General features: G+C 34.8%; 2 protein-coding genes across 2 annotated transcripts; both read left to right on the top strand.

Annotated features, from left to right (window-relative positions):
• Positions 1 to 5,465: 5,465 nt before the first annotated feature.
• On the top strand, positions 5,466 to 6,810 carry LOC103323788 (uncharacterized). Its single transcript, XM_008225801.2, has 3 exons — positions 5,466 to 5,636; positions 5,824 to 5,953; positions 6,051 to 6,810. Exons 1-3 carry the CDS (start codon positions 5,477 to 5,479, stop codon positions 6,580 to 6,582), a joined length of 822 nt encoding a protein of 273 aa, XP_008224023.2. The 5' UTR covers positions 5,466 to 5,476; the 3' UTR covers positions 6,583 to 6,810.
• A 1,636-nt stretch (positions 6,811 to 8,446) lies between these two features.
• Positions 8,447 to 12,141, top strand: LOC103323787 (transferring glycosyl group transferase). Its single transcript, XM_008225799.3, is given in 5 exon segments — positions 8,447 to 8,578; positions 9,575 to 9,811; positions 9,814 to 10,323; positions 10,721 to 10,884; positions 10,970 to 12,141. Coding segments are annotated over 4 exon segments (1,845 nt in total). The 5' UTR covers positions 8,447 to 8,578; positions 9,575 to 9,717; the 3' UTR covers positions 12,047 to 12,141.
• Positions 12,142 to 12,406: the final 265 nt, after the last annotated feature.

Here is a 12,406-nt window from a genome sequence, read left to right on the forward strand (position 1 = left end):
TCCCCCTTCTTTCTTTTGTGTAATGAGAACTTCATTTGTCAAGAAAAAAAAACTTACAAAATTATGGACAAATTCTAAATTTATGACAAACAATTGAAAATTAGGGAAAGTTTCAATTTGAAAATTATTTTCCATAAACAAACAAACACAATATGGACACAACCAATTAACAAAGAAATGATGGCTGATGAATAATTAAAATGCATGGGGAAATGAAAAAAATTCAGTTAGTTGCTTTTTTATTAGAAGGATTTACAAATGAATTGTATTTTACTTTTATCCATGAGAGAATGACGATTAAGAAGAGAAAATACCACAAAGTGAAGAAGAGATAGATTAAGGGAGCTTATTTTCCCACTATTCTTTTTTCCACTTAACTCTATTTTGTTCTTTCTCTTTCCTATTCTACCCTTGCCCTACATTAAAGTTTTGATAGCTTAAATTAAGAAAAGTTAACAGAAAAAATAAAATAAATAAAAAAATCGCAGCGTCTTCTTCTCCTTCATTGTGTCTTTCCCACTTCTCCTACCCAAAGCTATTCTCATAGCAATTCATAGAATAGAACAATCATTCTCCTATGGTCCTACTCAAAGAAAATACTCTTTAATTATTGGTGAAAGGTTAGCTATGGATGAAGGCCAAACATTAAAGTCTAAGTTCTAGAGGATTTTAGACATGGTGGGCATCGGTGATTTGAGTGGAATGACAGAGTATAGTAATGCTTCTAATTCTCAAGATACTATGCATGGTATGTTTAATTTCTTACTTAATATACGACAAGGGTGGAATGGCAAAATGAAGTAAAAATAAATTAATGTTGGGAAAGGATTAAATAGGAAAAAAAAAAGAACAAAATTGATTAAAAAGTATTAAAAAGAAAAATGTGTAAGTGGAGAAAAGAGGAATGAGAAAATCAGTTCCCTAGATTAAACTCAAACCTTTATTTATTTATTGATAAACTCAAGCTTTTTGAAATAACATTGAAACTAAGTTTATACTCAAAATATATTTGTTAATATATACTAGCCCCTTGGCACACGCTCATGCGTGTGCCAATTGATTTTTTGTTTTTTTTGTTTTGTTTTAATTTGTAGAATTAAGAAAAGATAAAATAGGTAGTTATGTTATATAAAAATAGAACTCATTATCTGATTTTGTTTTTAATTTTAATTTTTTTTAATATGAAAAATAAAAATTGATCAGATTATCCTCATTTAATTAATAATTTTAATATTTACATTAACCAAAGGCATTTGGTATTTTGAATATTTCATCATTCTCTACCTTTCGCCACATAGATATATAAATATATATAAATATATATATATATATGTATATAGATTCGTATAACTCATATAAATAATTAGGTGTGCATTATTGTAAGAAACACCGAAAGCTATGGTTTGGGGTCCCAAGGAATAAGCAGGAGGGCAGGAAATGTAATTGAGAATCAGTTTGACCCATGCAATTGGTGGTGTGTATAAATCTGATTATTATTTTTTAATTATCTTTAATTAGTTTATTGCATTGCTTTTTACCGGCTAAGATAGCAACGGTCAACCCCATAGACTTCAAGTCAAATTTGCAAATTCAAATAGGTTATGTTATGTGTACTACAGCTAAAGATATCATGGACTGACCTTAATCAAGTTTACCTACCTTGACCATTAATATCTCAATTCTCAATTCTCAAGTGGCTCTTTGAAAGAAAAGAACCGTCTGTGTCATTAGACTAAATAATCATCGATGTATTACGAAAATTTATACGTGAAGGAAAAAATAGGAGCCAACCACGACTTAAATATCGCTTTAACTTCTAAAATTGTAATCACACACAGGGCAAAGGTTAGGTTCTTAGATGTTTTTCCTTTGAGTGCAGGGTGCAGTGATCAGATTTGTTGGTGCACTGCACTGACACAAAGCTAACGCTAACCATAATTAAGCTAGCTAGTTATAAGCTGAACGAGGATATAAGAAAGAGAATAAAAGAATATACTCTTTAATTTTTTACCATCAAGATTTAACTATTTTGATGATGTGAGGGAATGACTGCAGGTGAAATTGTGTGGTTAAAGCCTTTGATATTTATGCTTACTTTTACTTTTAACCGAATACTATTATTGTAGGAATTTTGCCCATTTATGACTTAGAAAAGTTACTTATTGATAGTCCACCCAGATTAGCATCATTTCATGCATAAATAGTTTTTACCCTTACAGAGCTTACCAAATAAAAATGTCAAAGTAAAATGATTTGCAAAACTCTTCCGTCACACCCTCAATCAACAGTTCATAGAGAGAGATTAATTACACTTTTGCAAAGCCGTCCAATGGGTGATTGCTGTCTGAAAGCGAACTACTTCATTGTTTAGAGAAAGCAACACTTTATAAAAGGCCTCGCGTACACAGAAAAAACTTGTGTTATCTCATATTTTATACATTTTTTAATCTATTTTTCTCATCATGCGATGAGAGACTGGACGGTCTCAAGATAAGGGCAACCTGCCCAAGTAAGATTTTTTTTTCCCCCTATAGTTAGTATATAGGTTTAAAGCTTAGTCCAATCCAAAATCTAACCTCCAGCTTTAAAGGAAATCTAGCCCAACTCATTTTAACATTCTGGATCCGTAAAGAGAAAGGTGAATGAAATATATCACCATAGAGCGGGGAATTAAACCTCGACTTACAGTTGATTTGAGTTGCACACCCGTTGAGAGTATAAATGCAATTCTCAAAGTGTATATATATAATTTACTAATGAAACTATATATGAAAACCGACTACATGCATCTTTTATAAACTTGCACTAAAAATATGCATGGTTCACTTATGAAGTAATGTTTCTTGATCGCGTAAACATATTCTTACAAATGCACTGACAAGAAGGGGGAAAAACTTTAACATAAATTTATCTTATCTAGCAAGGATTCCATATCTATGAATCTTGCTTTATTGTATTGAGCAAATCTTGTATACGTACATACTTAGATACAATCGTATAACTAAGATCTTAATTAAGATTTCTGTAATCATACTAATTTTTAAAGTAATTCTCATCAATGATTATTGGCTCCTAAGTTCTTAGTGAAATTCCAACTCAACAAAAAAATATCAAGGGCCAAAATGAGTTTTACAACAGATCATCATGAACTGAGAGACTTAATTAATTTTAAAGATGGGATTAGACAGTAAATGTTTCTAGAAACTTGGTTAATTAAAATTCCCTTCCAACGAAGAAAAGACAAAGCAAAGATTAGTTAAAAAATTAGGGCTTTGAACCCCACATCATGCCCTAAATTTGATCCTAATCTTTTTTGAAATGACACCCGGCCTTAAATAAAGAAAGAAAACAAAGCAGAGGGTTAATAGAATAAGGAACCCACATGAGCAGATCTTTCTAGCTTTAAGCACGTACATTCTTAGCTGTTAAACAAGTTCAATTGATCTCACTTTTCTTGATTATCCGTACTAAACACGGATTAGTGTTGTCTGGAAATAATTAATCAGGGAAAATCTGATTTGATATTGTGACTAAGAAACGTATCAACATTTCATGCATTTTAAGGTTGGTGGCTGAAATAAATAAATAATAAAAATTAGTCTCTATGCACGTGTTTCGGCGCATGCGATTTAAATTTATTTTAGAATTAAAAAAGATAATAAGTAATTATCTTAATATTTGCATTAACTAATGACATTTTTTGGTATTTTGAATATTTTACAATTCTTTGCATTTTGTGCTATATATATAAATAAGATTTTATGATGGTGGTAAAGGCAAATAACATATAGTAATCTCTTTCTGATTGTCTTTGTTTCTGGAAAATAAAAGCAACAAGCATGGACTGTAAACAAATAGCATTAATAATCAAATTAAAATGCTATATATATCATTTTTTTGCTAAGATCTCAAGAAACTAACAAGTAACAAATCCTTATCCTGAGTTATCATATCAATATGTCACGTTGTGTAACGAATATAGGAAATTATTAAATGAGTTTTTTGACACTTTAACGGTGTGTGAGAAAAGTCCCTTTAATATCGCTTATTTCTAAAAAAATTGAGTGGTTTCAAACATTTCCCCACGAATAAATAAACCTATAAGTTTCCCCAAAAATAATTCAAATTCGACGGAATTTGTCCCAAAATCTATCAACTTATATATGGACAGATCATCAGTTTTTCACACCATCAGCCTCACCCAGAAAGCATCACAAGTTCACAACATAAAAAATCCACGCCGCGTGGGTCCATAAAGCATCATCATACCAAAAATATCATAGAAGATAATAAAAGGCAACACGTGTCCCTTTGTGACGTTCCAAAACCATCAATGTCCTGAGAATTATAGTGCCCCAGTGCCCAAAATGGCATCACCAAATTATATTTAATTCATGCAATGGTGATTCCTTGGAGCAATCTCCTTAAGAAGTAAGGAAATCCAACACCTGGAAAAAACCCATTGGTCTTGTGGTAATTTTCAACTTAAAAAACTCCACCACCCACTAATTTTGTGATTATAAAATGTTTTAGACTATGCTTAGTATGCCATGGAGCTACTAATTCTTCTTGTCCAAAGGCATACGTGGCCTCAATCCATGGGAACCCTATTTTATCCCTTGTCTCACTTTAGCATCAGACAACTTAAGCTGATGGATTTAGATCCTTCCTTGATCATGTCAGCCAGTAGAATAGCATGTTTTCGGATTCCTAAAATGCCCTTGTGTGCGCCAAACATTTTCATCTGCTTGATTGAATCATTGCAACCACATGATTGCTTTAATATTTGAGTGTTGATCATGTTGATGTTAAATCACACCTCAAAGGTGAGGGCACAAAGATGGTACATAAAGATTTTTCTACTATGCGCATTTAATGAGTAAGCGAGTTCTTCATTCTCTAGAAAGGTATAGATTAATCACAATTCATTAGATTCTGTTCTCGTTAAATGAGCATTCGAATCAATAACGCATCTATAAAGCGATTAATTAAAGGCACAAAACCATTTCAGACAAATTATAAATGGAAAAAGTGTGGCAGGGTGCTTTTCTCATTACAATTTTGATGTGATCAACTACTTTTGGTCTAGTGGTAGACTAGTTGATATAAAGAAAAAAATAAAGTCAATGAGGTCTAGTCTAATGGAAAGGGCCTTGATTTTCATACTAGTGGTCTTAGATTTCAACCCCATAATACCTTGATAATATATATGGAAAAAACTCCCCTTCCCGATATCGCTTCGTAAAACAAATAAAAATTGATGATGGTATTTGTGAGAGATCAGATCACCGTACCTCAAACAGTGGAAAGTATAGGAAGGATTTGAAAATGACAGTTGACTGATGGAACAAAAGTATGGGCTATGGTGCAGATGTATAAATATGCAACAAGCACTAGCCAAAATGCCACAGGATTAGGAAGACAAACTTTAGGTAGCATACCTAAGCACAGCACAAACTAAAAGTTGTGCTTTCACATGTATTTTGGGGTGATGGCAGGTCATCAAATGGGTTGGGGTATAATAGAAGAGGAGGGTTGGAGAAAGGGTCCTTGGACTGCAGAGGAAGATAGGTTGCTTATAGAATATGTAAGGCTTCATGGTGAAGGCAGATGGAATTCTGTTGCTAGGCTTGCAGGTAACATATATATATATATATATATATATATATATATATAGATGCAACTTCACTCTCTTAATCTCAGCTCAAATTTTAATATGCATAGAATTTTACCCTTTTTTATTGTTAATAATTTTTACTGCCAATGGCCATTTTTCTTGTGCATCCATTGAAAAAATGTTTGGTTTCTGTTTTTTTTTTATAGGACTGAAAAGGAATGGAAAGAGCTGCAGATTGAGGTGGGTGAATTATCTGAGGCCAGACCTTAAGAGGGGGCAGATAACTCCTAATGAAGAGAGTATAATTGTAGAGTTACATGCTAGGTGGGGGAACAGGTAAATATTTTTATATACTTTTTGGTTCTTTTTTTGTTTGAGGTTATTTGGTAATATACCAAAGGGTTTAACTAATTTCTGTGTTGAACAAATTCAGATGGTCAACAATTGCAAGAAGCTTGCCTGGTAGGACTGACAATGAGATCAAGAACTACTGGAGAACCCATTTCAAGAAGAAGGCAAAAGTGCCTTCTGAGGCCTCCGAGAAGGCGAAAACTCGTCTACTAAGGAGGCAGCAGTTTCACCACCAGCAGCAACAGCAGCAGCAGCAGCAGCAGCAGCAACAACAACAACAACAACAGCAATTGCAGCTGATTAATCAAGCAGAGGTGAAAAGAATCATGGCCTTATTGGATGAAAACGACAATAACAAAATCTCATCCTGGCCTCAAGTGAAGCAAGACATGGACGCTTCTTCTGCTGCATACCCTCACCACACAGCTGATCACCAGGAGCAAGGCTTCTTCTATTCAATGCTCAATGGCAATGTGTATGTGCCTGAAGCCTCCAGCAGTGAGGACAGTTTTCTGTGGGATGGTTTGTGGAACTTGGATGATGTCCATGGAAATTTTGGCACAGCAGCAGGCAAAGCTAGCTTCCACAACTTGGTGTTCCTTTCTGTTAATTAAAATTCGGGCAGCTTTTGATTTTGTTTGGTGTAATATTTACTAGCTTGTATCACCAAAATGATCCAAGGCTCTCTCTCTCTCAAAGTGGAGTGGAATTTGGGTTGCAAAAGATATGCAATCCAGGCTTAATTAGCTATTTATTTTCCAATAAATTGTCGACCGCTTTAATTTGTATGAGAATTGTAATCAATGGAAAGTTGTTCTTGGAAATCAAAATTTCATGTTAGTTTTGAAGCATAGACTTGCATATTTTTCATACAGGTTTCACTTTCTCTTCTTTCTCTTCTTTTCTGTCTTGATCAGGATGAAAACAGAAAGCATGAAAGCACACATGATTAGTACTAGATTACTTATGTCAAGCTTTTAGTGACATCCTTGTCGTCACACTCTTTATGCTGGTTTTAAATAATGGATTAAGGGAAATGCAATCCTATTGTATCATTAAAAAAATCTCATGGAGATTCACTAAAAAAAAAATCTCATGGAGAAATGCAATCCTATTGTTTTCTACTCATTCAAAACAATATTATTCTCTAGAAATTTCTAAAGACACGAACTTATTACACCAAATTTTGTTCATTAAATAAATAATATCCAGAGTAGCACAGGTAGGAAATAAATGAAACACTACCACATAATTGGAATTTAAAATAATAGCGTCTCTAGTACTATTTCTTTTGTTTGTATTTTTAAACAAAATATACTGTAAACTACCCTAATGTGCCAGAAGTGATATCAAACTCACGCGCAAGGAGGCGAATACACTGTTTTGGTCAACTGACCTAACTCACATTGATAGTAATAGTCATTTCTTTTTCTTAAATCTCATGTATGATAATTAACCCACATTGACATTATAGTTATTTCTTTTCTCAACTCTTGTGGACGATAATTATGAAGACAATAGAAAGTCTAGCCCAATTTTGTGCTTGGATCAATGAACTTGGACTGCGATGTAATTAAGCCCACCACCATTTTAAGAGGACAAAAAAGAGAGTTGGATAATTTTTCGTCAAGCAGCCCAAACAAACGTACCCGCGATAGAAACAAAGGTCTCGTTTTGTTCACCTTCAGCTTTGATTTTCTTCTCCGGCTGTCTTCAACCGTCTCCGGCCATTTCGCCGCACCGACGACCATCCCCAGCCTAGGCTCTGATTTTCATTGCTCTCTGGATCTCTCACCCTCTTTCTCACAGATCTCGCAGCTATCTCCAAATCTCACAGCTCAATCTCTCGCATCTCAGTCACAGGCAAGGAAGTTTCTGTTATCTTTTTTATTTTTATATATGTTTTTTATTATCTCTTTATGTATAATTGTGAAAATTGTCTCATGTTACTCTTTCGGCCGTAGCTGATAAAAACTAAGTTGGGTGCAGAAAATTGAAGCTGGGTTTTGCTAAATGGAAAAGTTATTGTTAACCGGGTTGGGTGTTTGTCTGATGCTTAACTGGGTTGGGTATTTTTCTGATGCTTTGCTGCTGTTAAAGACAATGGTAATTGTGTTAGGCACTAGTTCTTCTAGAACAAAGACAACCCAGAAGTTGAAATATCTATTTTCTTGAAACGTTTAGAAAAAAACAATGTGCAGTTAATCCTGCATTTAGTCTTTCTCCCATAGTTCTGTAATGTCCTATTTAGATGGCGTGTTTTGAATCTATGTTCAGGCCAAACATATACTAAAGAATGATATTTTGGCGCCATAACTAAATTTATCTTATCCTGCATATAGTTTCCTGGTTTGTGTGATTTTAATCCTTCTGTAATAAAAATTCTGGCTTTAATACGTTGTCTTGATCTATTGTTCGAAACATTACCTTTCCTGTACCTTTTGCATTTCTTATTGGTTAGCCACGTTTGCATCACAGGATTTGAGCTACTATGCCTTTGGAAGCTTGATGATGGCATTGCGTTTCACGAACGATGCTCATGCCATTATGCCATAAAACTTTGGATAAAGAAATGGAGACTAAAGCCTGAGCCATGCATATCACTAACAGGTTAATATCACTGATTAGCGCTGATAAGTTCTTTTTATAAATGGAGCTGAAGACTGAACCATCTATATCACTGGGAACTTTGCTTTGTTACTTGTTTGTTGCCGATATGCATCTCAGCTATATCAAGACTGATATATTTTCTGTTGCAGTGGAGATATTGGTTATCACATTTTAATCTGTTGAACTCACAATATGGTTCTTCTTGCTTAATTGTGTTGGTTTTGGATACGGAGATGGACATTTGTGAGCATGAGTGTTCTTTTTAAGTATCATTTAGTTCTAAATATGATCATCTTCCTTATTTTGCAAGAATGGAGTTAAACAACAACACTACATCTTCCTCCAAGTTAAACTTATGTTTCATAGAGTTTAGTTTGTGTTTTTATAGGTTTTGCACAAACAAATCTATATTCTCATTTGCTTATCTACTCATGAATTTGACTTTTGTATAAATTCTGTGGTTTGCAATTGCCGGGATTTGATGTTATCCTAAGAAAAATTAGACAGAAAACAAATTTGCATTTTGATTAATTTGTGTTGTGTTATTTTGGTATCAGTAAATTTTTGTTCTAATTCTTGTGTTGATATAATGGATATCTTGGATATCTTGTTATGAACTTAGTTGAAATGAAAAGCTTTCTGATCAGTTTTGGTAAATATGTCTTCCTTATTTTGTTCAAGGTTGTGCAAATAATTGAAATTATAACATGGTTGCTTTTAAATTTCAGTGTCATTTTTAATGGTTAAGTTCTGATTCGAATGAATTATGTTTTATGCCATCAAGATATATTGAAGATATTATCTTTGTAAATTTTATTTTATCAATATATTTATGAATCAATATGAGAAATTGTTATCTGGCAAAATGATTGGTTTCAAATATATTGTAAATCAAACACAAAATAATATTATCTAGAAATCCATCTTCTTAGTTCCATATTAGACCAAATTCATCATAGTATTATTTCTCAGCTAAGGTGTGAAATTTACTTGCAGATGACAATAAAGGTGGTACAAAAAGATGGGAGAGAAGAGACCTTGGTTCATTAAGTTTATTCCTACTTGTAATTTTGATATCTTCACCAGCTCGCGCACAATGCCCTTCTTTACCTTCAAGCCCTAGCCCCAGCCCTACAAAAATGGTGGGACCCAGGAGACACATCCTTCCACTCTTCCTCTTCTCTGTCTCCGTCCTCTTCTTCTTCTCCTACTACCACTCCTCTCTCCCCTTCTCAGACCCAACCCAAACCCTAATTTCACTCTCCTTGCCCAAGACCCAAACTCTAACCCCAATTTCACCTTCATTGTCAAGGTCCTGACCTTCAACCGCCTTGAATCTGTTGCTCGCTGCCTTCGTTCCCTCGCTGCTGCTGACTACTGCACTGACAAGGTCCAACTCCACGTCTACATTGACCATTTTGCACTCGGGGATGCATCTTCAAATGTTGGTCAGAAGTTGCAGGAGTCACATCGGATTTTGGAGTTTGTAGACGGGTTTGAGTGGAAATATGGGGACAAGCTAATCCATTACCGGACTGCCAATGCGGGCCTGCAGGCCCAATGGTTGGAGGCTTGGTGGCCCAGCTCGGACAACGAGTTTGCGTTTGTTGTGGAAGATGACTTGGAGGTCTCACCACTTTATTACAAGTTTCTAAGAAGCTTGATTGTGAATTACTATTACAATGCCTCCAACTATCGTCCATACATCTATGGGGCTTCGCTGCAGCGACCGAGGTTTGTCCCAGGTACCATCCTATTTTGTTTTCTTTATGTTTTTGGAATACCAATCTTTGAATGCCTTGTCTCTAATTCAATTTCTAAAAGAAAGTGTAAAAGGGCTTATTCTGAATTGATTTTACTTTGGGCTTTTTCTGATACTGGTTATCTGATCCGAGTGATGTAAATCATGCAAGAACGTTTATAAAACAAATCAAATTTCAGTTTCGAATATTTGGATTTTAATAAATTGGTGAAGGAAAAACAAAGGTTTCAGAAGAGAATTTGTTCCACTGAAATCATCTTTTGGCTTGACATATTTTCACTCTTCTTATTCGGGAATAAAGAAAGGAACTGAAAAGGATATGTGTATATATATATTTTTGATTTTTATTTCCTTTTAATTAGTTTGATTCTGGCTTATAGGTAAACACGGGAACAAAATACAGTTGGATGATAGAACACGACTCTTCTTGTACCAACTGGTTGGCACTTGGGGTCAGCTTCTCTTTCCTAAACCTTGGAAAGAGTTCAGGTTGTGGTATGACAATCACAAGGCAAAAGGCATTAAACCATTTCTTGATGGCATGGTACTTTTTTATTTTTACTTTCTAGAAATATGTTTCTTGATTTTTTTCACTTATTACTCAGTTGAGCTCTGAAATTTATGTGCAGGTGACAACAGGGTGGTACAAAAAGATTGGAGAAAAGATATGGACACCTTGGTTCATTAAATTTATCCATACTCGTGGTTATTTTAATATCTACACCAATTTTTTACATGAGAGAGCGCTTAGTGTCTCTCACAGGGATGCTGGTGTTAACTATGGGAAAACAGCTGGGCCTGATTCCCATATACTGGATGAAAGTTCTCTTGATTTTGGTGTTTGGGATATGCAACCGTTGAGTGATTTGAGGTGGTATGATTTTTGTTTCAGAGAAATATTTCCCGAAAGAGTTGTTGGGAGCCTTGATGAACTTGGGTCTGTTCTTAATTCTGTGCAGAAACAAGACACTGTTATTATTGTGAGTCTGTTTGGGGTTCCAGAGATGGTAATTAGGAACTTGCTCTGCCACTTTGAGAGTCTAAATTTGTGGCACTATGTACTTATTGGCTCCGAATCTGACTTCCTGTTTGATCTGGCAAGAAGAGGACATCCAGTAATTGGTACAGACCAGTTTCTAAGGAGTGTAGGAGCTTACAAGTTGATGTCTTTCCAGGATTCTAATGTGGAAATGATCAAGGAAGTATTAGTCAAGGCCTATGCACTAAAAAAGTGTTTAGAATCTAGGTACAATATTTGGGTGGTGGATGGGAACATGCTGCCTGTCAACAGTGACCTATTTATTGAATCTCATCCCTCGTATGATTTCTATATAGGGAAGAGCTCGGAGCTTTTCTTTGCCAGAAGATCATCCTCTGCACGAAGTATTGGGGGCAATGATTTTATATCCAAATTTGCAATGATGGTGAACTCTTTGCTAGCCAAAAGACACAGCCTAAGTTTTGGGTATATAATGGCAAAGTTTTTGGAACAGAAGGGTGTGAGGGTTAAGAATCTTGATGAGACAAACTTAGGTCTCAGGATCGGTAACGGTAACGTTAATCAATCCTTAGGGGATGGAAAACAGATGGTATTTTGGTCTAGTGATATGGCTTCAGATTTACTTCAGAAGCGGCTTCAAGAATTGGGTATTTGGATTGTAAATGATGACTTTTCTTGCAAGGCTGTTGTTTGTCACAAGTCATAGCATCTTTTAGCGGTTATACACATTTTATCTCTTCATTTCATTGTAACCTATTTGTATTTTCAATTTTGTTAAAGCTCTTATATTTTTGTGGCTAATTTTTCCCTTAGGCATGATTCTCATTTGCCAAATTTACAGGAGGAGATTTTAGAACCTTCCTGGATGACCGCAGGTAAAGGAAGCCCGTCCATTCAAAGTTGCACTAAACTAGCTAGACCCTTTACTTTTGACTGTGTAAGTATATGTTTACTTACCAAATTGAATGTAAAAGCGTAAATGAAATACGCAAGGAATGGATAGTTTAGTCCAAATATGAGTGTCGAGCAAGTGATTGAGAGTAGTTACACCTACATCCGAAGTTGT

This window comes from Prunus mume, linkage group LG2, assembly GCF_029339155.1.
Source record: "Prunus mume cultivar Tortuosa linkage group LG2, ASM2933915v1, whole genome shotgun sequence".
NCBI classification, from domain to species: domain Eukaryota; kingdom Viridiplantae; phylum Streptophyta; class Magnoliopsida; order Rosales; family Rosaceae; genus Prunus; species Prunus mume.

What these genes read in the sequence shown, in the direction of transcription:
- LOC103323788 (XM_008225801.2), top strand. Translation starts at nt 5,477, where the DNA reads ATGTATTTTGGGGTGATGGCAGGTCATCAAATGGGTTGGGGTATAATA. An exon ending in TTCTGTTGCTAGGCTTGCAG is followed by an intron (nt 5,637 to 5,823) that starts GTAACATATATA and finishes TTTTTTTTATAG; the next exon opens with GACTGAAAAGGAATGGAAAG. An exon ending in CATGCTAGGTGGGGGAACAG is followed by an intron (nt 5,954 to 6,050) that starts GTAAATATTTTT and finishes GAACAAATTCAG; the next exon opens with ATGGTCAACAATTGCAAGAA.